Source organism: Oryza glaberrima, chromosome 3 (genome assembly GCF_000147395.1).
Source record: "Oryza glaberrima chromosome 3, OglaRS2, whole genome shotgun sequence".
NCBI classification, from domain to species: domain Eukaryota; kingdom Viridiplantae; phylum Streptophyta; class Magnoliopsida; order Poales; family Poaceae; genus Oryza; species Oryza glaberrima.
In genome coordinates, this window is record NC_068328.1 from 28,201,135 (window position 1) to 28,224,725 (window position 23,591).

Sequence of the window (23,591 nt, forward strand, 5' to 3'; positions counted from 1 at the left end):
ATAACAAGAGAATGAACCATTCAAATTTTCAAAACCATCTGTGTAAATAAGCATATGTACTGCATTATTATACCAATAAAATTGCTATGGTAGTCACTGGCAAACTAATTTTTGTTGGACCAAATGCAACGGGCCGGTAAGCCAAACATGTAGATTTATGCACCTGTTTTTATCTTCTTGGGACTTTTCTTTACCAAAGAAGAGGACAACTGATCCATTTCTTATCCTCAATAACTGCAAAATTCACTAATCAACTGTTCTTGCCCGAGCACAATCCACACACGTCTGGATTGAAATTTACAACACTAAGCGTAATTTGTTAACTTGGTCATTGGCAACTGTTACATTCATAGTTACTAATGAATGTAACTAACACGACGCCGAATGTTTACATGAGTGAAACAAACATTGGTACATAACGTCCGAGCATAGCATTTGCATGAGCTGATCAGAAGTCCTCAAGCATGTATCAAGTGTAACAACAGCCTCGAGGCAAACAAAAATCAAGGGAAATGGAGAAAAAGTGAAACAAAAACTCAACCATGTATAACACTACTTATTCCTTACAATCAGTAAACATCCTGGTAAAATATATCATAGCGAAGTCTTAAGAGAGACTAGAAAGAATATAAGGGAGCATATCTACCGACGCTTATCTCGACTGCGTAGGGGAGCAGAGGAGGCCTGAAGCATCTGCACCAACCACGGCAAGCTCACATATGGTACAAAGCTGCCCTTCGATGGAAGGAACAAACCGGGAGCCACAGTACGGGCAGGAAACATCCTTCTGGCCACGGTAGATTGGAACATACGTGGCGCCACAGACAACAAATGGATTTCTGTAGTCATAGTTCAGCTCAGAGCTATCCTTCTTGCCACTGCACTGCTGCTGCACCTGTCGAGCCCTCCTTGCCTGGGCCTCATTAGGGTTGTTCTCCAGAAGCATCCTTGCAAAGTGCTCTGCAGTAGCGAAGTTCTTTTGCTTGTAGCACAGACCCATAGCGCTTCCAAGCACAAGCCTCATATGAACTCTCTGAAGCTTGCAGTTAGTGAAGTAAGCCGCCAATTCTTGTTGGCGGTTGACATCATCTCTCAGCTCCTTCCTCTTAAGTTCCATCCTCAGGCCAAGAACATACTCCCTCACAATCTCGATCAACTCTTTCACTTCATCCACTTCCCTCCTCGAGTCTACCACGATAAGAGGGATGGTATGCAAGATGCTAAGGAACTGCCTCAGGGCTTCTGGGAACTTACCATCTGTGGTGGCCTTATAGGCAGCCTTGAGTCTGTCTTCCATTTGTGGGAAGGTGAAAACAAGTGCAGGAGGGCCTCTCACATTAGGACTTGCAGACTCGCTCCAACCTTTCTCAACAGCAACTGGTATGATGGGGGCAGTTGCAAGTGCACGAAGATATGAGTGGCTGCCCATGTGCAGATCAAGAAACAGGGGCTTGAGGGGAGCAAAGTTTTTTATGCCCAACTGGCGACTAAGCAACCTCATTGCAGTGTCAAAGTTCCCTGCTGCTGCATGCTCCCCAGCAAGAGAAGATTTCTGAGTCCAAATCAGGCTGACAGGCATGCCTGGTGGAGGAGCAACGAAGACCGCTGAGCGTGCATTGCCAGCATTTTTAGGGGTCTCTGCTTCAGGCGGAAGTTCCAGATCTTCTAGGTCCCAACCACCTTCCTCGCCATCCTCCTCATTTGCTTCACCCTCCTCAGCATCAAAACCGTCACCACCATTCGCCATCGCTTCGCTTGCATCAACAATATCCAGGTCCTCATCACCCCAGTCAGCACCAGCAGCTTCATCGTCTTCCTCAAGTTCAGCCTTCCCAGTAGCGTCCAGTCCACCCTCAAAGATACCACGCATCACCCTAAGCAATGGCCAATCACCACTGGCTGTGAGAGGAGCAGGGGGGATCAAAAGAGAGCGAGCTTTTCCTTCAGGAAGAGAAGGAATATTTTCACCCAGCTCAGCGGCAAGCCTATCAGCAATTTCTGTGAGCCCATGGGTGGTAGCAGTAATATAAGCAAGAGGTAGCTGTCCAGCATTCTCTAGGATCTCAACTCTCTTCAAAGCATCACCAAGATACAGAGCATTGTGGAATTGACCCATCAGGTTATTGTTCTGTCCAGCAATTTTGCACATGAACCCCACCTTGTCCATGTAACCAGTAATAAGATATAGGAAAGCAAGCCTCTCAAAATTCTTCGTACGTTGGTATGCATATTCCACAATACCAACATTTCCCTGCCTCAGGGCCTCAATTCCCAACCTGTACCAGTGATCCTTGTCATCAATCTCTTTTGCAGAAGCAACTGCGATTTGGATGTTACCACTCTCAAGAGCAAGGTTAAATCTTGTCTTCTCATCTTTCACAAAGTGGAGGGCAACTTCTGGAAAGCCTTTCTGTTGTAAATAAGAAATCACAGCTTGCCCACACAGCTGGGAATTCTTGATCATACTCATCACATGATCATACCGTTTGCGTAGAAGGGCCAGCTTGAAAATGTACTCAGATGCATCAACTGTGACCAGCTTGTTCTTACCATCACGATCTAGACAGAATATATTGTTCCCAATAACCCTTGTTATGTATATAGGAACATCGAGGGTTTTAATAATCCCACTATCTCCATTGGGAAGGCAATACTTGATATGATTCAGGGTAGTGTAAATAAACACACCATTCTCATCCCAGGCACCACTTTTCACACGAATGGTTTCGTGGAGTGTACAGCGATGGACGAGCTTCTTGTTTGCTATAACCACCGCATGCTTGCTCAGCAGTGCGACAGATTCCATATCACTCGACCAAACAACATATTTAACAGAAGGTGCCTGGAGCTCACCAAGAATTAACCTTTGCTGCAGATCAAAGATGGTCACTCGGTCTTCGGCTTTGCACAGCAAGTTACCAGTCCCAGCATAATAAATTGCATCCGTGGCAATAGGAAGAGGGCTTTTCTTTACGATTTCATTCTTAAGATTCTTCACCAAAACTTGATTGCTACTCTTCTCAAGGACTGCAAACCTGTTGCGTGCCACGAAAACAGCTGACCCACCAGCTCCCTTCTTTGCATCCTGCAAATAGTCAGCCCTGCCAGCAGAATCCTTGGGAACAATGTAGAGTTCGTATGAGCCTCCATCCACATCAGAGCAAATCAGGACAGCATTTTCAGTTGGACTGCAAGATAGTGTCTTGGGTGACTGGTTCAAGCTCACTGATCCAGGTCTTCTTATTGGAGCAAGCTGAACTTCCTTCTGTGTGGTGAATTCAAAAAAACGAAGAAAACGGTCCTTCACATAGAAAACAGTATCTCCACTCACAGAGAAAGCTGGACGTTCCCTCTCCAATTTAAACACAATCATACCACTGTCATGACCAGCGGCAAGAAGATTCATCTCAGGGTGAGCAGAAAGAATCCAGAAACGATCATGTTCCCGCCTGAACGTTTGAATACCGGTTCGCTTTGTGGCATCCCAGATGCGAATGCTTTTGTCCTCTGAGTTGGACACAATGATGTCTTGCTTAGCATGGAACATCACGCATGACACATTATTCATGTGTCCCCGCAAAGTATCAACTTCCCAAGCCTTCGTGTCTGTCCAAAAAAATAGCACATTTAGATTACATTAATTCAAATACCTCAATAGCGGTTTGCTGCATATGCATATAGTTTTGTGTTTGGCCAGTCTAGCAATATGCAGAAGAATGAAGTGCTATGCAACAAGAATGACCACCTTTCATTCCAACCAAAGTGACAAACTAGAGGTCAGGAGCTAGTTACTAATTGAGTAATTGTGAAGCATGTTTCTTGCATTCAGCTTGTTCGGTAATTACTACTTCTGTGAAAGTATGATAAATTGAAGAAAACAAAAGGAATTCATAATAAAATCAAATCCATAGTTTGTAGTAATAATATATGGAAGGACAAATGAATAAAAACACAAATATGCAAGCGTTTATCCATGGAAAATGGTAATAGAAAAGTTTAGGGCCTTGTAGCAGTATTACCATTCATTCTCCATAGCTTCACTTGTCGGTCATCTGCCCCGGAAACAATGAGTGGCAATGTGGGGTGAAATGATGCCCAGTTCACCCCACGGTCATGCCCTTCCAACACATATTTTACAACTGCATCAACACCTCCAAACAGATCTGTGTTCATCTGGGTGAGACGCAGGATGTCATCTGCAGGTGACACCGTCTTCTTCCTCAAAGCACCAATATCCCAAACACGGACAGTCTGATCCAGTGATGCTGACACAACCAGGTCCTCCTTGGGATGGAATGATGCGCACATGACATAGTGGTTATGTCCAGTCAGCACAGCTACACATGTGCGTGACTGCCAGTTCCAGATCCGGATTGTCTGGTCATCACTAGCACTTACTATCCATGGGTATTCGTGGTGGAATTGCACGGTGCGAATATAGTCAAGGTGCCCGTGAAGTGTGAAGAGGCAGCGATGTGTCTTGTAATTCCACACCTTAATCTTGTAATCATCACCTGCAATGCATCACAGCAATCTTAGAATAATTCAGAAGTTCAACCATTCCGCATCCCAATCATATTAGTCCACCGAGCAATACGACCGGACACCAGTATGACTTCGTTTCAAGTTTCAACAGATCCCAAAGTCCAGGTTTCAACAAATTCCAAAGGTCCATGATGGCACCTTGCCATCGCTAACTTGCTACTTGTATCAGATTCACACTACAAAAGCTGATTCTCTCTGGTTGAGGGCTACACATCGACTCATTCTACTTCCTATCATATCTCTTCTACGGAAGGATTGCAAAATCGATGGAGATCCCGGTCATAAATAGAAACAAAATGTCACATGAAGGTTTCAAACTAACAATTCACCAAACAGTTCATCTTAAGCTAAGAGAATAGAACCAGCACCAGATCCAACCAACGAGGATCACTTGCACAACCACCACTGTACACGAAACGCGATCTAATCGCAAACCATGTACGCGTGGTATCTACCTCGAGTGTCCTCATTGCACCATGAAATGGATCACGCGGAAATCTAACGGCCACGCGAGACGTCCTCCAAATCCGAGAAGGAGGATTCGACCAAACACGCGTCGACGCCACACCCGACCCCGCGAGCGGCGAACCACCACAGCGAAAAAAAAAATGCTCGAGGCGGGCGAGATCTAGGCAGGGAGGAATCGATGTTTACCTCCGGAGACGAAGAGCGGCTGCGTGGCGTGGAAGTGGACGCCGCGGACGGGGCCGTCGTGCTCGTCGAAGCGGTCGAGGAGGGTGCCCATGCGGTAGTCCCACATCTGGATCACCCCGCTGTGGAGGCTGGCCAGGATCCATGGCCGCCGCGGGTGGAAGCTCAGCCCCTTCACCCGGTTGCTCTTCGTCTCGAACTTGGTCAGCATCTTCTCTAGCCGTCCCCCCGGCGCGACGGCGGCGGCGGCGGCGAAACCCCTCGCCGCTGAGGCGCGCGGAGGAGAGAGAGGGGGGAGGGGGGGGGTGGTATGGCGTTGGGTGGAGAGGACGAAGGTGTTTTTGAGATCTCGGGGTGGGAGGAGGAAGAAGTGGGGGGAGAGATCTGGGTTTCGGACGCGGTGGTGAGGTGGTGGGAGGCTTGGCCGCCGTTGGATTCTGGAGACGGGGAGATCTGGGCCGTTGGTTCCGGTGTGGCCGGGTTGTCAGATTGGGGTAGACTTGTTTAGGGGTGAGTCAGCTTGGTCCGTAAGGTACCTGATGAATACTGTAGCTTCAGTACGAAGGCAGCGTTTTTGACTTGTCAGTAGCAGTAGAGAAAAAAAAAAGGTTTAGGGCCGTTTGAATCGCATGGTTAAAAGAAATGTAGGAATATAAAAAAGACAGGATTCTGATAGGAATTGAAGTGTAAAACAGAGGATTGCAATACACATGAATGGTCGTTTGATTAGAGCGCAGAAAAAAAACGCATGAATCGAATGAGAGAGATAGACTCAAAGGACATTTTCCAAGAGGTTGGAGCTCTTGCTAAAAATTTCCTCTAAAATCCACATGCAATGTGTCATTCCATAGGAATTTCATAGGTTTTGGAAAGCTTCAATTATTTGAATCAAAGGGCTAAATAGGAAAATTTCCTATAGGATTTAAATCCTATGAAATTTCTATATAAATCCTTTGTTTCAAGAGGCCTTACCTTTTGTAGTTATGTCATTTATATTTAAAAAACAGGATATATCATATAAAAAATTATAACCATGCTAGTAGAAAAAAGGAATTTATAAGGCGGGTTATAACCATGGTTTATACTTATGCTAGTAGAACAAAGAGTTTCCATGTCTTAAAATGTCACAACAGATGCAAGCAAACAAGCACAACCATAATACTTGCCGATTTTGGCAGGTACAGTAGTATAGGAATGAGCGTTGGTTACTGCAATTGTTTCGCCGATGAATCAATAAGTGCATTATCGATTGGAATAAGATAACTTGATGGACGATCCTTCCCGAGTCTTCATCAACAACCAAGAGAAAACGATAGACATCAGAAAAGGTTAAAGGTGGTAAACAACATAATTCCATAAATGGAAGGGACAAAAGACCTAGACAGTATATCACTATATTAGATCTAATCTTGTAAATACTTTATTTGAAAAACAAATCTAAAATATTCCTAACAACAAAATAGAAGGGCCTCCTCACCATCGACAAGGGTGCTAAAGACAATAGGGAAGGGAAGGGGGACTAGATGGGTTGTGAGGACGAAAGCCTTCATGAATTAAATTGGTGATTCATGGTATGCTCTCGCTATGACATATTCCAGTTTATCATCCAAATCTATATAATACTTTATATATAGATATATCCACCTAGTTTATTTACTATAAAAAAGCTAGCACATGAAATTTAAAGTGCATCTAGGCTCTAATTCAATTTCAGTAATCAATGACTAGCGATTAGAGATGACTAACACCTTTGCATATAACTCTTTGGGCCTACATGTCATGTCAGTGGCTAGATATTATGGAACTTGGTCCCTAAGCTTTCTAAAAATCTTGAATAGGTCCTTATCTTCAACCACAAATAAGAGGAGTGTAATAAGTGGCGCGCTCAGCCAAGAGCCAAGGCATGCCCAGGGGACCTCCGTGGTCCCTTCGGGTGCAGTAGGCACATCATAGAGTGGCTAGAGGACGACGGGCGACGAGCTCCTGAAAAGCTGTGGCCATGATGCTTATGGTGGTGGGTAGGCAGTGCTCGGGTGGTAGAACGGCAATAGCTCTAGCAACTACATGCATAGGGAATAGGGAAACCGTAAGCAGGCTAGGGATTTTCTCACTTAGAAGGGCTTTTCCCGCACTTAGTGATGGCGGGAGGTAGCAGTGGTGCTTCGGCAACGATACGAACAATGTTGATAGGCGCGGCTATTCGGGAAGGGGAAAACGAGATCAGTGCAACATGGGGAAAAAGGTGATGCACATGGTTGAAAGGTGATTTCACCGAGGACGTTGTGATAGGCTCTTGTGCTTACCAGCACCAACGATGGCTCCTTTATTCCTGGCAAGAGAGAGAGCCATGAGCTCCCTCAAGTTGGAATAGAATGGGGCGAGTTGAGGAAAAGGAGTGCAACAGGAAGGTTTATGCGAGGGTTGCAAGCTCATTTCATGGCATTACTCTAATATTGCGACCTCAAGCCGTGTGGTGATGGAACGGGATTGTCGGGGGTACCGTGGTATCAGGGAGGAGCTAGGAGGATTGATAGCTTGAAATCTTTGGTCAGCCCTGAAAGATTTGGTCGGTTTGGCTTAGTCGGCACAAGAGGGACCGTATACGTTCAACGATTAGCGAGAAAGAAATATGGTGAGAGATGAGTGTTCAAAGGCGAGTAAAAAAATTCTACAACCACATTGCATAATAAAAAAAATCAAATAATAATTTCATATAACTAGACTAGAACAAAGCTTAAGAGGTGAAAGGAGTTTTATGCTATGATTTAGTAGTCGTTGAGACCTATGTTACTCAAAATTTTAGGCTCAATCTACGGGGGTTTTTTTTGCCCACGGGTTGGTGGGTACGGGCGTGTAAAGAACGGACCATACCCATGTGCCTAACGGCTAAGAGTTTTCGCCCGTCAGTAGACCCATGGGTATAAGAGTTAGAACATGATTAGCTCCTAATAGAGTAAAAATCCGTCGGGTGTCGGGTCACGGGTCCCCATTGACATCTCTACTTCCAAGTCATCATGAATGGAAAATAAAAAAAAACCAAAAATAATTTAGCGCATATGAATTTATGTACATCATTTTGAAGTTTTCACTACTTCATTTTCTTCTTGGATGTTGCGTCGATGATGAACAAATTGAATGAAGTTAAATTTCTATTTCAATGGTAGAATTTAATAAGTTTCTAATCCATGTTAAGCTAATCTTATTGAAGTATAATATTTTCTATAAGGTCATCGGGCTATGTGATGTATTTTGCCAAAAGTCTTCACAGTTTATTTATGGGTGATTTAACTACAATAAGTGGGAAAAGATTATTTGTTTAGATCTTGGTTTAAAATTCTAATTTGACTGAGTTGCTGGGGCATCACAATAATGGTAAAGATTATAAAATGTTTTTGTGAAGTCTGTTTGTTTTACTTCGGATCGAGTTGTCTTAGCCCCAGGCCCCAGCATGCTTTGTACCTTTCCTCCATGTATGAAAAATAGTCATGAGTGTTAACATTTTTATGTATTGTTCGTATATTATAATAACATCTAAAGATTTACTAAAATGTACTTAGTATTTATTTGTGATTAGGAAAATCAATTTTGCTTTGATAAAAATATTTTTCCTTGCATTTCATTTGCATAAAATGTTGTTACGTGGGTGCATGGTTTGGGATTAAAGACGTTTGATTTATTATATTTGCGTATGCTATGTTTTGATTTTCATTTATATGCACCAAAATAAACTATTAAAATGAGTTTTAACATTTTAAGGCAGCTAAATGCGTCCCCTCCCCGGTCCAGTCCCCGGCATTCTGAGCGGTGACGAGGGAAAGGGTACCCATCTTAGGATTTATTCCAATTACATCCTCCTATTATCAATCTAGGATATTTCTCCCATGATGTTTCTTGAATCAGGTTTGGTTAAATTCTTTTGCTCTTTTTACATCTCTTGTTGGAGGTTATTTCGTTTGCAAGATTCCCAGTTCGCCAATGAAGCAATCAATGGCACCACCTTTAAGGTTAGGGTCACCGATTTGCTGATTTATCAAAGGAGTGAAGATAGTGGCCTGTGTTCCTTGATTTCTTTGTGTGCATGTTGGAGTTGGTTAGAGTTGTCTCACTATCCATTGTTAATAAGAGAATAAGCAGCAAACAAGAGACTAAAATGTGGTAAATTTCCAGTAGCATGGAAGGAATTTATCCGTTCACTAATGAATGATTACCGCGTCTAAGAGCATAGGGGTTTGACGCCGAACAAAGCTAGGCCTATATTTTTCAGTTAGGACAATCTATATATATTTTTAACTTTTCTAACATGAACTTAATGTGTCTATTTGTACTTTGCCCCCAAAAAGCCTATGCCCAATACCTTGGATGTAAAGTGTTTTTTTAGTCATTTACTCCCTCCATCTCAGAATATAGAGAATTTTAACTCTTGACATGGCTATTAAGGAGAAGGGTAGAAAGACTTATTTGCCATCTTAGGATAGATATTAAGGAGAAGGGTAGAAAGACTTATTTGCCATCTTAGGATAGATGATGTGCATGTACTGACTATAATTAAAACAAGGAATAGTTAGGTAATATGGGTAGCTTACTAGAAAAAATACAACCTATTACTAATACTATTTTGCTATATTTGAGACAAATCTTGAATTCTATAAGTTGTTATATGCTACATTTGAGATAACTTTTGAATTTTATATTTGAGATAACTTTTGAATTCTATATGAGGTTATATTTTAGTACGAAGGGAGTATGGGAAAATATGTAATGTAAATCATATAAGCAGTAGAAACCTAGATGGATTCAAAAAATAGCACCCGAGTGTAAATTTTTTACTCTTGATGACGTGAAAAAATCTCATACATTTATTTTTTTTATTTTTAGATCAATGATAATTATAAGTTTCTATTACATATGTGCATTTTTAGGTGCAACGGTAGTTTGCTGGGGGAGAATTGCTGTTTTTTTTTTCCAGTACCCAAGTTTACACTGCGACAACAATACAAGGGAAATCTTTTCCCAGCATTTGGGTAAAGTTCTCTCTCCTACTTGGGAGCACCGGATTTTTTTTTCTCACCTATATAACTTTTTCTCAGAAGTTAACACATGACATGCTATGGCATTGCATAGTTTACTGCTCAAAACACTGTCCAGGCTACGACATTGTTCTATTGTGCCACAGCAGAAGCAACGAAAAATAGAACTGCAGCAGTACGTTCTAAGGACCTGTTAGATGGTACTAAAACTTTTAAATCCATATTATATCGGATGTTTGGACACTAATTATAAATATTAAACGTAGACTATTAATAAAACCCATCCATAATCTTGGACTAATTCGCGAGACGAATCTATTGAGCCTAATTAATCCATGATTAGCCTATGTGATGCTACAGTAAATATTCTCTAATTATGAATTAATTAGGCTTAAAAATTTGTCTCGCAAATTAGCTTTCATTTATGTAATTAGTTTTGTAAGTAGTCTATATTTAATACTCTAAATTGTGTCTAAATACATGGACTAAAGTTAAGTCCCTGGATCCAAGGGAGCGTATCCCATGCACACAGGCCCTCGCGTGTACACACCGTGTACACCAACTAAAAATTATCACAAAAAATTCTAGAAAAATTCATACATGTACTTTCAATAGTATTACATCTACGTGCAAAGTCGCATCTTCAAATTCATTCTACATAGAGAATAACAAAAAAGATAAAATTCTGACAAAATTACAACCTTAAAACTGTCAGATTTTTTGTTTTTTTTAGGCTAAAATATAATGAATTTGACGTTAAGATTTTAACCCTAGGTGTAATACAATTGAAAGTATGTGTATGATTTTTTCTAAATTTTTTGGTGACATTTTTTAGTTGGTGTGCACGTGAGGGCCTGTGTGCATAGGATATATTGCCTGGATCCAAACACCACCTAACAAACTATAATCCTGCAGGTCCTAGTTTAGGCCAAAGTTGGCAATGAACAACCAATTTGGAACTGAACAGCCCTCTTGAAGATTTACAACACACAGATCATTTGCTACTCCTAAAAGGAGCATAAACAAGTATCACAATTCTTTGTTAACCAAACAATCTTAAGGTGATCAACATTGTGAACACACAGTGTAACAAAAGCAAGCGTGGACGGTGACAATCACAAGCAACAGAATGAACAAAATAATGCGAGAAAGTAGCTCAATAGGATGACAATGAAAGTAACACCACGACAAAAAATTTCCAAGAGTGAAAGTAATATTGGTACATCAATTGTCCAGGGGTAGGCGCATAGGCCACCATGAGATGATCAAAAGTCCATATATGACAAGTGTAACAGCTGCCTCAAGGCAAACAAAAATCGAGGGAAATGAGGGGGAGAAGATACAAAAACACGACCATGTATACACTCCTCAATCAGTAAACATGCAGCTAAAATGTGAGATAGAGAATCCCTAGAATTTTAAGAGACTAAAAGAAAATAGGGGAGCTCTACCTTAGCACCACTTATCTCAACTGTGTGGGCGAGCAGAGGAGGCCTGAAGCATCTGCACCAACCACGGCAAGCTCACATATGGTACAAAGCTGCCCTTCGATCGAAGTAACAAACCGGGATCCACAGTACGGGCAGGAAACATCCTTCTGGCCACGGTAGATTGGAACATATGTGGCGCCACAGACAACAAATGGATTTCTGTAGTCATAGTTCAGCTCAGAGCTATCCTTCTTGCCACTGCACTGCTGCTGCACCTGTCGAGCCCTCCTTGCCTGGGCCTCATTAGGGTTGTTCTCCAGAAGCATCCTTGCAAAGTGCTCTGCAGTAGCGAAGTTCTTTTGCTTGTAGCACAGACCCATAGCGCTTCCAAGCACAAGCCTCATATGAACTCTCTGAAGCTTGCAGTTAGTGAAGTAAGCCGCCAATTCTTGTTGGCGGTTGACATCATCTCTCAGCTCCTTCCTCTTAAGTTCCATCCTCAGGCCAAGAACATACTCCCTCACAATCTCGATCAACTCTTTCACTTCATCCACTTCCCTCCTCGAGTCTACCACGATAAGAGGGATGGTATGCAAGATGCTAAGGAACTGCCTCAGGGCTTCTGGGAACTTACCATCTGTGGTGGCCTTATAGGCAGCCTTGAGTCTGTCTTCCATTTGTGGGAAGGTGAAAACAAGTGCAGGAGGGCCTCTCACATTAGGACTTGCAGACTCGCTCCAACCTTTCTCAACAGCAACTGGTATGATGGGGGCAGTTGCAAGTGCACGAAGATATGAGTGGCTGCCCATGTGCAGATCAAGAAACAGGGGCTTGAGGGGAGCAAAGTTTTTTATGCCCAACTGGCGACTAAGCAACCTCATTGCAGTGTCAAAGTTCCCTGCTGCTGCATGCTCCCCAGCAAGAGAAGATTTCTGAGTCCAAATCAGGCTGACAGGCATGCCTGGTGGAGGAGCAACGAAGACCGCTGAGCGTGCATTGCCAGCATTTTTAGGGGTCTCTGCTTCAGGCGGAAGTTCCAGATCTTCTAGGTCCCAACCACCTTCCTCGCCATCCTCCTCATTTGCTTCACCCTCCTCAGCATCAAAACCGTCACCACCATTCGCCATCGCTTCGCTTGCATCAACAATATCCAGGTCCTCATCACCCCAGTCAGCACCAGCAGCTTCATCGTCTTCCTCAAGTTCAGCCTTCCCAGTAGCATCCAGTCCACCCTCAAAGATACCACGCATCACCCGAAGCAATGGCCAATCACCACTGGCTGTGAGAGGAGCAGGGGGGATCAAAAGAGAGCGAGCTTTTCCTTCAGGAAGAGAAGGAATATTTTCACCCAGCTCAGCGGAAAGCCTATCAGCAATTTCTGTGAGCCCATGGGTGGTAGCAGTAATATAGGCAAGAGGTAGCTGTCCAGCATTCTCTAGGATCTCAACTCTCTTCATAGCATCACCAAGATACAGAGCATTGTGGAATTGACCCATCAGGTTATTGTTCTGTCCAGCAATTTTGCACATGAACCCCACCTTGTCCATGTAACCAGTAATAAGATATAGGAAAGCAAGCCTCTCAAAATTCTTCGTACGTTGGTATGCATATTCCACAATACCAACATTTCCCTGCCTCAGGGCCTCAATTCCCAACCTGTACCAGTGATCCTTGTCATCAATCTCTTTTGCAGAAGCAACTGCGATTTGGATGTTACCACTCTCAAGAGCAAGGTTAAATCTTGTCTTCTCATCTTTCACAAAGTGGAGGGCAACTTCTGGAAAGCCTTTCTGTTGTAAATAAGAAATCACAGCTTGCCCACACAGCTGGGAATTCTTGATCATACTCATCACATGATCATACCGTTTGCGTAGAAGGGCCAGCTTGAAAATGTACTCAGATGCATCAACTGTGACCAGCTTGTTCTTACCATCACGATCTAGACAGAATATATTGTTCCCAATAACCCTTGTTATGTATATAGGAACATCGAGGGTTTTAATAATTCCACTATCTCCATTGGGAAGGCAATACTTGATATGATTCAGGGTAGTGTAAATAAACACACCATTCTCATCCCAGGCACCACTTTTCACACGAATGGTTTCGTGGAGTGTACAGCGATGGACGAGCTTCTTGTTTGCTATAATCACCGCATGCTTGCTCAGCAGTGCGACAGATTCCATATCACTCGACCAAACAACATATTTAACAGAAGGTGCCTGGAGCTCGCCAAGAATTAACCTTTGCTGCAGATCAAAGATGGTCACTCGGTCTTCGGCTTTGCACAGCAAGCTACCAGTCCCAGCATAATAAATTGCATCCGTGGCAATAGGAAGAGGGCTTTTCTTTACAATTTCGTTCTTAAGATTCCTCACCAAAACTTGATTGCTACTCTTCTCAAGGACTGCAAACCTGTTGCGTGCCACGAAAACAGCTGACCCACCAGCTCCCTTCTTTGCATCCTGCAAATAGTCAGCCCTGCCAGCAGAATCCTTGGGAACAATGTAGAGTTCGTATGAGCCTCCATCCACATCAGAGCAAATCAGGACAGCATTTTCAGTTGGACTGTAAGATAGTGTCTTGGGTGACTGGTTCAAGCTCACTGATCCAGGTCTTCTTATTGGAGCAAGCTGAACTTCCTTCTGTGTGGTGAATTCAAAAAAACGAAGAAAACGGTCCTTCACATAGAAAACAGTATCACCACTCACAGAGAAAGCTGGACGTTCCCTCTCCAATTTAAACACAATCATACCACTGTCATGACCAGCGGCAAGAAGATTCATCTCAGGGTGAGCAGAAAGAATCCAGAAACGATCATGCTCCCGCCTGAACGTTTGAATACCGGTTCGCTTTGTGGCATCCCAGATGCGAATGCTTTTGTCCTCTGAGTTGGACACTATGATGTCTTGCTTTGCATGGAACATCACACAGGACACGTTATTCATGTGCCCCCGCAAAGTATCAACTTCCCAAGCCTTGGTGTCTGTCAAAAAACAGCACATTTAGATTGCATCACCTATTATCCCTTTAAATAATGCAATGGTGATAGTGGAAGTGAATGTTCCACACCCCACAAAGTTTGCATCACATCTTTTTTACTTCCTTGAAGTTCTTTAGTTTGTTAATATCTTATTCTCATCTCTAAATCAAGCTTATCACAGAAAGGTCTACGGTGGTAAAACTGACACATATATATGTAGAGTAATGTAAAAATCATTAGTGCTACTTGTACCTAGAATAACAAAGATGAAGGGTGTGTTGAATGAAAAATTCATAATTCATTTGTTTCAAACAATATTAGCACATGTACAATTCATCTTGCCTGTAGCAAGTAGCAATGCATGGTTATTTAGCTAGTTCAAATATTTTGATTGCTGGCATGCATATACTTTTTATTTTTTTTAAGTTTGAACAATATACAGAAAAGTAAAGTGCTATACAGCAACAATAACCACCTTTAGTCCTACTGGCACTAGTTTACTAACTGGAAACATCTCTTGCATTCTGCTTGTTTGCTGACAAGTTAGTTCAGATTAATGTAGACATGGGGGAAACGCTAATTAGTTCTTCTGTCAAAGAAAGACAAATCAAGGAACACAAAATAATTCATAATAAAAGCAGATGCATAATTCTGTAGCTCTGTTCTATGAAAAATGATGGATGCAAACAAAAATAATGAAGTTGTTTATCTAAGGAAAAAAAAAGGATGTAGTAGCAGTATTACCATTCATTCTCCATATCTTCACTTGCCGATCATCTGCCCCAGAAACAATTAGTGGCAACGTGGGATGAAATGAAGCCCAGTTGACCCCACGATCATGCCCTTCCAACACATATTTTACAACCGCGTCAACACCTCCAAACAGATCTGTGTTCATCTGGGTGAGGCGCAGGATGTCATCCGCAGGTGACACTGACTTCTTCCTCAAAGCACTAATATCCCAGACACGGACAGTCTGATCAAGAGATGCTGAAACAACCAGATCCTCCTTAGGGTGGAAAGATGCACACATGACATAATGGTTATGCCCAGTGAGCACAGCCACACATGTGCGTGACTGCCAGTTCCAGATCCGGATTGTCTGGTCATCACTGGCACTTACGATCCACGGGCACTCGTGGTGGAATTGCACCGTGCGAATGTAGTCAAGGTGGCCATGAAGCGTGAAGAGGCAACGGTGTGTCTTGTAATTCCATACCTTAATCTTGTAATCATCACCTGCAATGCATCACGGAAAACTTAGAAGAGTTCAGGAGTTGTTCGATCTTATTTTATGACAGTTCCAAATCATATGGGCCACTGTTATGCCAACAATACAGATGAAACTGGTGTGTGACTTAGTTTCAAGTTCCAACAATCCAAATGTTCCATGATTGCCAACCCCACCATTGCTATGGTATCAGAAATACAACCATGGAAGCTGCTACTCTTCGGTTAAAGCTATAGATCGACTCTCATGTATGAAAAGATTGTAAAATCGATGGAGATCCTGCCATCCTGCTGGTCATAAACATGAACCAAATGGCCCCTGAAGGTTACAAACCAACAATCCACCGAACAGTTCAGCGTAAGCAGATATGATAAAGCTCGCAAGCACTAGATCCGACTAACCCAACCCACCAACCAGGATCCTTGACAACCAACCACCACTCCAAATCAAACGCGATCTAATCGGATCACAGAGACAACTAGAGGCCTCGAGACGTCCTCCGATCCAGGGCAGGATCCGAGCGAAACAAGCAACACGCCACGAAGCCCATGCCCGCCGCCCCGCGAGGGAGAGAGATCTAGCGGGTCTACTCACCTCCGGAGACGAAGAGCGGCTGCGTGGCGTGGAAGTGGACGCCGCGGACGGGGCCGTCGTGCTCGTCGAAGCGGTCGAGGAGGGTGCCCATGCGGTAGTCCCACATCTGGATCACCCCGCTGTGGAGGCTGGCCAGGATCCATGGCCGCCGCGGGTGGAAGCTCAGCCCCTTCACCCGGTTGCTCTTCGTCTCGAACTTGGTCAGCATCTTCGCTTGGCCCTCCCGCCCCTGATCGTCGTCTCCGGCGACGGCGGGCGCGGCGGCAGCGGCGGCGGAGGCGAACCCCTAGCCCCGGAGGCGGAGGCGAGCGGAGGAGAGGGGAGGCGCTGGATCTGGGGCGGGGTGGAGGGAGGGGAGAGAGAGAGAGAGAGGATGGCATGGTTGTGAGATTGCCACTTAAGCAGTCACTTCCGATCTTAGCCGTTCAAGGTGCAATCAACGGCGGATGTATTTCCCTGTTTTCCTAAACACCAGAACCGAGAGAACGGACAATATGCCACTCTATACGTGGGGATTCGATGAAATGCCACTTAATATGATGCACCGGATAAAATGTCACTCAGTATGTTGGTATCGGGTGAAATACCACTTTGAATCTATGTTGATTTATTTTTGGACGAAAAGAGTGCTTGTTGTATCAATCAAACTGGCTAGAGGCCCATTTTGATTTGATATCAGCGTAGTTGGCCCATTTTGATTTGATATTAGTATAGTTGGCCCATTTTGATTTGATATTATTGTAGTTCAACCGGCTAAATTTCTTGTGGTAAAACCAACCCCCTAAGTTTAAGTCCTAGTCTTGACGTTAGTGCTTATAATTATGGCTAGTTATTATTTTTCAGTGATAGATAATGAACCCGCCAACAACGAAATGCTCGTGGTGACTTCGTCAATCTTACCGACCCAATCTTTCGGACGTGCTCATAGAGGTAAGGTGAGTGCCGTGTGCACGTTATAAATGCTTGTGTTTGTACTATGTTTAAAAAAAAATATATGCCTTACCAAATTATCGATACCTTAAAAGTACTTTAGCTCCTATTAAAAAGCACTTTGGTTAATGTTTGGTTTGCTATTAAAGTGTTCCAATAACACATGTCTATATTGCTTTTAAAAAAGTTAGTGGTCGTAGTGAACTTGCCACATCACCTACTCTCATTATAAATTTTACAAAATACCCTTTATTAAATGTATTAATATTAAGAAACGATCAAATCTAAATGAATATCTGTTAGGATTACGGATAAGACATATCTCGTATCCTACAATTAACCAAGTATACTAGATCGGTATACCTCATATCCCAAGATATGTTTCCATACGCGATAAGGACATATATAAAATATCATAGGAAATATCCTTACGAGCTGGAGACTACTAGAGTCCTACTCGGGAAGGACTAGTACTATTCTATATCGTGCAGGGTTCATTGTCTCCGAGTTCAACTTGGAGACTAAGGCAATCCACGGTATAAAAGGCATACCCCTGAAGGGGTTCGGGATTATCGAATCATAGCGCCAACACGCCGACCATAGTTTTCGAAGCCTAAGGACCCAAGCCGAAGCCGCCGGGAGATCTCATCGAACAATCTCGACTAGGATCTCGTCGGTCTCAACGAGTTTGTATGTTCTCTCTGTATTCTGTGGTCTTCCATACCAATCCCATATAAACTGAATTAGGGTTATTATCTTACGAGGGGCCTTAACCAATATAATCATTGTATTTTGTCTGTTTTGATGTCGTATCGTGTAGATCATCGTACCAACATACCCTAATACCCTATTTATCTGGTCTACGGGTATCCCCCGTTGACAATATCCATATATAAAATCAAAATAAGGGGAATATTTCCTATAGAAAAGGGATGAGTAACACATTTCATGAAAAATTTATTTTAGAAAATATTGTAATGTATTTTCTTTTATCCGTAGCAAAACATATATATTCAATTAGTAGATAAAAACAAATTGGCAGTACTGAAATTTGCATGTGTTGACATTGCTAATATTTTGTCATGGTAGCAAACTAAATAAGCCCACCATCTTGCCAAAATTTTGTTTAAAGAGTGGCCACGTCTTAGGCAAGATAGTAAATATTAAACCATGGCATGATTGAACAGCTGCTTTTAAAAAGTTTGGAAAGTATAGTAGAAATTAAGCAAACACCCTATGCTTCTGTTGTGTCAATGATTTCTTAAGACAGATTTTTGATGGTACACCAAAGCTTCAGTGTAGAAGATTAGGATTAGTGACTTTAATTAGACATGTTGTTTTGCGTCGTGACGGAGGTTCAAACGTCCCAACGTCAAGAAAACTAACTTCCCAACTTTAGCAATTGCTTGCATGCTGCTCTCTTTGAAGTTTGGACTATACATACATACATACATACATACATACATACATACATATATATATATATATATATATATATATATATATATATATATATATATATATATATATATATATATATATATATATATAAAATAAGCTAAAATTGGAACGATGTGACGAAAAAGTTAGAAGTTTGTGTGTAGGAAAGCTTTGATGTGATGTAAAAGTTGGAAGTTTGAAGAAAAAGTTGGGAACTAAACCAGGCCTTAGGTTTAAAAAAATTGCAAGTCAAGATTTGAAACTTTTAACTTAGTTTTAAAAACTTTGAAGTGAAGATTTTAAACCTTAACTCAAATTTAAAAACTTTTAACTAAAATTTTGAAAGCTTTTTGGATTTGAAACAAAATCAGATCAAGATTTGAAAAATATCAACTCAGGTATGAAAACTTTTAAATCAAAATTAAAAACTTTCATCTTACAATTCAGAACGTTCAAATAAAATTTGAAAACTTTCATACCAAAATTCAAAATATTCAACTCAAATTTAAAAAAACTATCAACTGAAATCGGAGATGAGAATATTTAATTTCTAAATTAAAAAAATAGTCAAAAAAGTCAAAAACCGCATCTGGTCAATTAGCTTTGGAAAGAGTACGAATTACCCCCTCACCCACCCCGTACTATCGTGGTTGACCGAATTACCCCCTAAACCCAAAAACCAGATATCTCTCACCATAAACTTTTAATACCGGATAAGTTATCCCCCTCGACCCAATCCATTGTAAGCAAAGAAGTCATCTAAACTCGAATATTGGATTTCAAATCCCGTCTGGTTTTCGCGCCTCGATCAATGAAATCTCACTCTAATACTGAAACTTTCAGGCTCTCGAAACACTCACTTCATAGCACATAATATGCTATGGTCCTTCGACTCTTCACAACCAAGACTATCGACGACTCAACAAGAAAAGAAATTGACAACATTAAATATTTTTTACATAATAACAAATTTTATTGAAGTTAATTAATTACATAAAAACGATAACCGTCAATACCCTTTTACAGTATCATATGTCATACACTACCCGAATTTCCGAAACCATGTTCAACGTTCCTTTCCATTTAGACAGATCCACCAGGCCCAGCCTCCTCTCGGTTGCACAGCACAACACTAGGCGTAAAATCTCATCATCTTCTTCTCGTTTTCCATACGCACGCTTTTCAAATTGCTAAAAGGTGTTTTTTTTTCAAAAAGCTTCAATACGAAAGTTGCTTAAAAAATCATATTGATTCGTTTTTTTAAAAATAGCAAATACTTAATTAATCACATGCTAATAGACCGTTCCGTGAACACATCCAGGTTGGGAAGCCAGACTTCCGAAAGCAAATACTTAATTAATCACACGCTAATGGACCGTTCCGTGAACGCATCCGGGTTGGGAAGCCAGGCTTCCGAACGCAGCCTAATCCAGCGGCGGAGTACTGCCCAGGAGAAGCGTTCTGAACACATGCCCCCTCCGGAAACGGCAGGAACATGGACGTGGGCACGTAACAGCCTGTGAATGCAGCCAAACACCCCTGAAAATTCCCAACAAACTTCGCCCGTTTCCAAAGGCTGCTACGACTTCACCATAAACAAAAGTCACCTACCCACAGCAAGAAGCACTCACTGATGACTAATCCCTGAGAGAACTTATCAGCTAAACACAATCAAGTAGTATAATCAACAGCTGGAACAGATTTTGCCCAGCACTCCATCCATCCGTTCCGAAATAAACTACACTAAAATAAATAATGTGTTATTTCTATAACAGTACCTTGTCGTAAAATGAAGATATTTCTCCACATATCTCCTCCTATCAATCAGTCACAACCATTTTCTTTCACCCATTTTTATCTTCTTAACCAATTACACCCTTCCTCTAATCATTCTTACATATTTTCTTAATATCTATATTAACCCTATAAATACTTATTTTTTGAAATAGAGAAAGTATAACAAATATTGATATATCCTTAGTTTAATTTATTTTAAAACGGAGATATATCTTAGTTTTTTTTTTTGCGTGACAGCCTGACAGGCAAGCGTGAGACAGACCCGTGAATGTGTGATGCCCCCCGAGTGCCCAGGGACCCTACCTACCTCCACCTGCGACAGCTGCTGCTGCTGCGTGAAGGCACGCCCATGACGAACCTAGGACCTCGTCTTCAGTGTCGCCATCACCCGGCAGCACATGAGCACACAACAACTTTGATCATCATCATCACCATTGTTATGTATCTTATCCGGTGGAGATTGGAGAAACTGATTGAGATCCTCCTCCTCGTTGTCGTCGTGGATGGAAGGAGGCCTTCTTTCTTTCTCCGCGTCAGCAGGCTGATCGCTCAGTTTCGGTCCAAAAGCAAGAGAGAGAGAGAGAGAGACATCGCATTCTCAGATTCTCCGCATCGTCTGTGGTACAGGAAATTTGCGTGGAAAAATTGGTCGCCGAGCAGGCGAGCGAGCGAGTGACCGCGATTTCGGTCGTGTTCTTGTCCGTAAGTCTGTCCGAATTTATCAGATTGATGCTGCAGATTGCGTTCAGGTCTTTCGACAGTCCAACTGTAACATCCGCGGTTCATCACACTGTAACTTCACACGCCAACAGCTCAGACATTTCTACCAGGAGACGAAACGAATAGATTGACAGCTCAAGACACGCTAAGCAACGATATTGGAACACTTCATCAACAAAACTCGGGTCACCTTTGGAAGCTAGTAACTGTACAGGATTTTCACCGGAACTAGTTCAATTCCCGTGAGAAAATCCTCCGAAAATCCTTATTCCATAGGAGGGATCAAGCTGAAGACGATGGGCATTGATCATCCTTATGGATCAAGCTGAAGACAATGAGCATTGACCATCATCAATTTTGCAGCAGGAACAACAGCAAACAACAGGGAAGCAGTGAGTCCTTTGCAGTTCTTGCTTGAAATCAACCACTACAATGTCAAAAGATCTAGGCAGAAGCTAAAATGATCAATGATCAATACAGTCATACACTGAAACAAGAAGCACAAACCCGGACAGTATCTCCCCCGAATCAAAACGATCAACTAAAAATTGCATTGCAATTTCTGGGCGTGCGTGACAACAGATACAGGATACACCACCGGGAAGCAAAGGCTGCTCCGGCGACAAAAGGGTAGCAGCAACACCACGAACTGAAAACACACCACCTCCGGCGGCAACCGGCAATCGCCGTCGTCGTCGCCGTCATCGTCATCGTCCAGCACCTACACACGCTCCTCCCTGAATTAGAACAACACGAACGGAGAAAGAACTCCACATGAAACAACAGCAGCAGCAGCAGGAAACTTGAGTGAAATGTTAGCGATTCCTCTTTCGGCCTTGGGCTTGGGCGTCGTCGTCTCACACGAAGCCGACCTCGGCGAACTGCGGGCGCGGCTTGGCCGTCGCGCCGGGGCGCGTCGGCGGCGGCGGCACCATCCCTTCCGGGAGAGGGTTCTTGCGCGGGCGCCCTCGCGGGCGTGGGATCTTGGGCGGCGCGTGCGGGTCCCGCGGCTTGGGCGGGCGGCCACGCCGGCGCGGCACGGCGGGGGCGGCGGCGGCGACGGAGCCGTCGACCGGCGCACCAACGAGGACGGGGACGGGTGCGGCGGCGGCGGGTACGGCCGGGTAGCCCGGGGGGCGCACCTTCGGGGGACGGCCGCGGCCTCGCTTGGGCGGAGGAGGCGGCGGTAAGTCGTCGGCCGAGTCATCATCGGCGAGGAACTCCTCCTCCTCCTCCTCCTCCTCCGCCACCGCCGCCGCCGGCGGATCCGCCGGCGGCGGCGGCGGAGGAGTCGGGCGGAGCGCGTACTTCCCACCCGCGACGGCGACGAGCTCCCCGGCGGCTGACATCCGGGAGAGGTGCGCCGCGACGAGCGCGGGGTGCGACGGCGGGAGGAGGCCGCCGCCGCCGCGGGCCGCCTCGATGCGGCGCGCGATGGCGGCCTGGCTAGACCCGTTCTCCTCCGCCAGCGACGCGATCGCCTCCACGATCATCTGCAGCAAAGAGAAGGAGAAGACAACCCAAGAAACCCGGTCAATTCCGCCACAGATCTGGGCATCTGGCCAGGAACAGCTAGGGTTTAGAAAGAGAGCGTGCCTCGGGGTAGGAGGGGAGGACGAGGTCGGCGGCGCGGTGGCCAGTGGAAGTGGAGGTGGCCATGCCTGGCTGGCTGGCTGGCTGGCTCCCTCCCTCTCGTAGGGTTGGGGTGGCGGGGGCGAGGGGCGCTGTCTCCTTCCGGCGTTGGTGCTGCGCTGTGCGCGTGTGGGATTTGGGGCCGCCGCGACGCGGATCTGAGAGGAGAAGGGGGGTTGTGGTTGTGGATGTGGGGGGGAATGGAATGCAAGTACAGTTTAGACAAGGAATCTGTCGGGTGGTACCGGGCCGGACGACCGGTCGCGGCTGCACGCTCTACTCCTCCTGTGACTCCGGTCCGGTTTAGGGGGTGTTTGGGATAGGAACTTCTTTTTTTTTTTTTTTTTGAGAGAGAGAGAGTTTAGCCCCTCTCCCAAACAGCCCCTTAGTCTATTCGCAAGCTTAAATTATACTCCCTATGTACTAAAAAAACTCAATTTAAAAGAGAGAAAAAAACAGCTGATGAGAAGCTCCTTTGTCGTGCAGTCTTGTACCTAGCTTTGATCGCTCGTCTTATTTATTTTTTAAAAAAATTAAAAACATAAGTCATGCATAAAGTACTATTCATATTTTATTATCTTATAATAATAAAAATACTAATTATAAAAAGT

The 23,591-nt window shown here is 43.7% G+C and overlaps 2 protein-coding genes across 4 annotated transcripts; both read right to left on the bottom strand.

Annotated features, from left to right (window-relative positions):
- Window positions 1-393: 393 nt before the first annotated feature.
- On the bottom strand, window positions 394-16,822 carry LOC127766808 (coatomer subunit alpha-1). 3 transcript variants are annotated; one of them, XM_052291957.1, is made up of 3 exons: window positions 16,462-16,821; window positions 4,020-4,514; window positions 394-3,606 (listed from the first exon to the last, which is right to left on the bottom strand). In XM_052291957.1, the coding sequence occupies exons 1-3, from the start codon at window positions 16,667-16,669 to the stop codon at window positions 653-655; spliced, it is 3,657 nt and encodes a 1,218-aa protein (XP_052147917.1). In that variant the 5' UTR covers window positions 16,670-16,821; the 3' UTR covers window positions 394-652. The 3 variants fall into 3 exon arrangements, with proteins under 3 accessions (XP_052147917.1, XP_052147916.1, XP_052147919.1); XM_052291956.1 differs by lacking the exon at window positions 16,462-16,821 and adding an exon at window positions 5,200-5,543; XM_052291959.1 differs by lacking the exons at window positions 394-3,606; window positions 4,020-4,514 and adding exons at window positions 11,395-14,639; window positions 15,381-15,875 and having other exon boundaries at window positions 16,462-16,822.
- A 4,905-nt stretch (window positions 16,823-21,727) lies between these two features.
- Window positions 21,728-23,186, bottom strand: LOC127765535 (HMG-Y-related protein A-like). Its single transcript, XM_052290451.1, has 2 exons — window positions 22,945-23,186; window positions 21,728-22,841 (listed from the first exon to the last, which is right to left on the bottom strand). Exons 1-2 carry the CDS (start codon window positions 23,005-23,007, stop codon window positions 22,206-22,208), a joined length of 699 nt encoding a protein of 232 aa, XP_052146411.1. The 5' UTR covers window positions 23,008-23,186; the 3' UTR covers window positions 21,728-22,205.
- Window positions 23,187-23,591: the final 405 nt, after the last annotated feature.

Bases quoted from the DNA above. Each gene is read 5' to 3' on its own strand.
- LOC127766808 (XM_052291957.1), bottom strand. From the start codon at position 16,669: ATGCTGACCAAGTTCGAGACGAAGAGCAACCGGGTGAAGGGGCTGAGC. The intron at 4,515-16,461 runs GTGAGTAGACCC...GATGCATTGCAG, and splicing joins GCCGCTCTTCGTCTCCGGAG to GTGATGATTACAAGATTAAG. The intron at 3,607-4,019 runs GTAATACTGCTA...TTTTTTGGACAG, and splicing joins GAAGCTATGGAGAATGAATG to ACACGAAGGCTTGGGAAGTT.
- LOC127765535 (XM_052290451.1), bottom strand. From the start codon at position 23,007: ATGGCCACCTCCACTTCCACTGGCCACCGCGCCGCCGACCTCGTCCTC. The intron at 22,842-22,944 runs GCACGCTCTCTT...TCTTTGCTGCAG, and splicing joins TCCTCCCCTCCTACCCCGAG to ATGATCGTGGAGGCGATCGC.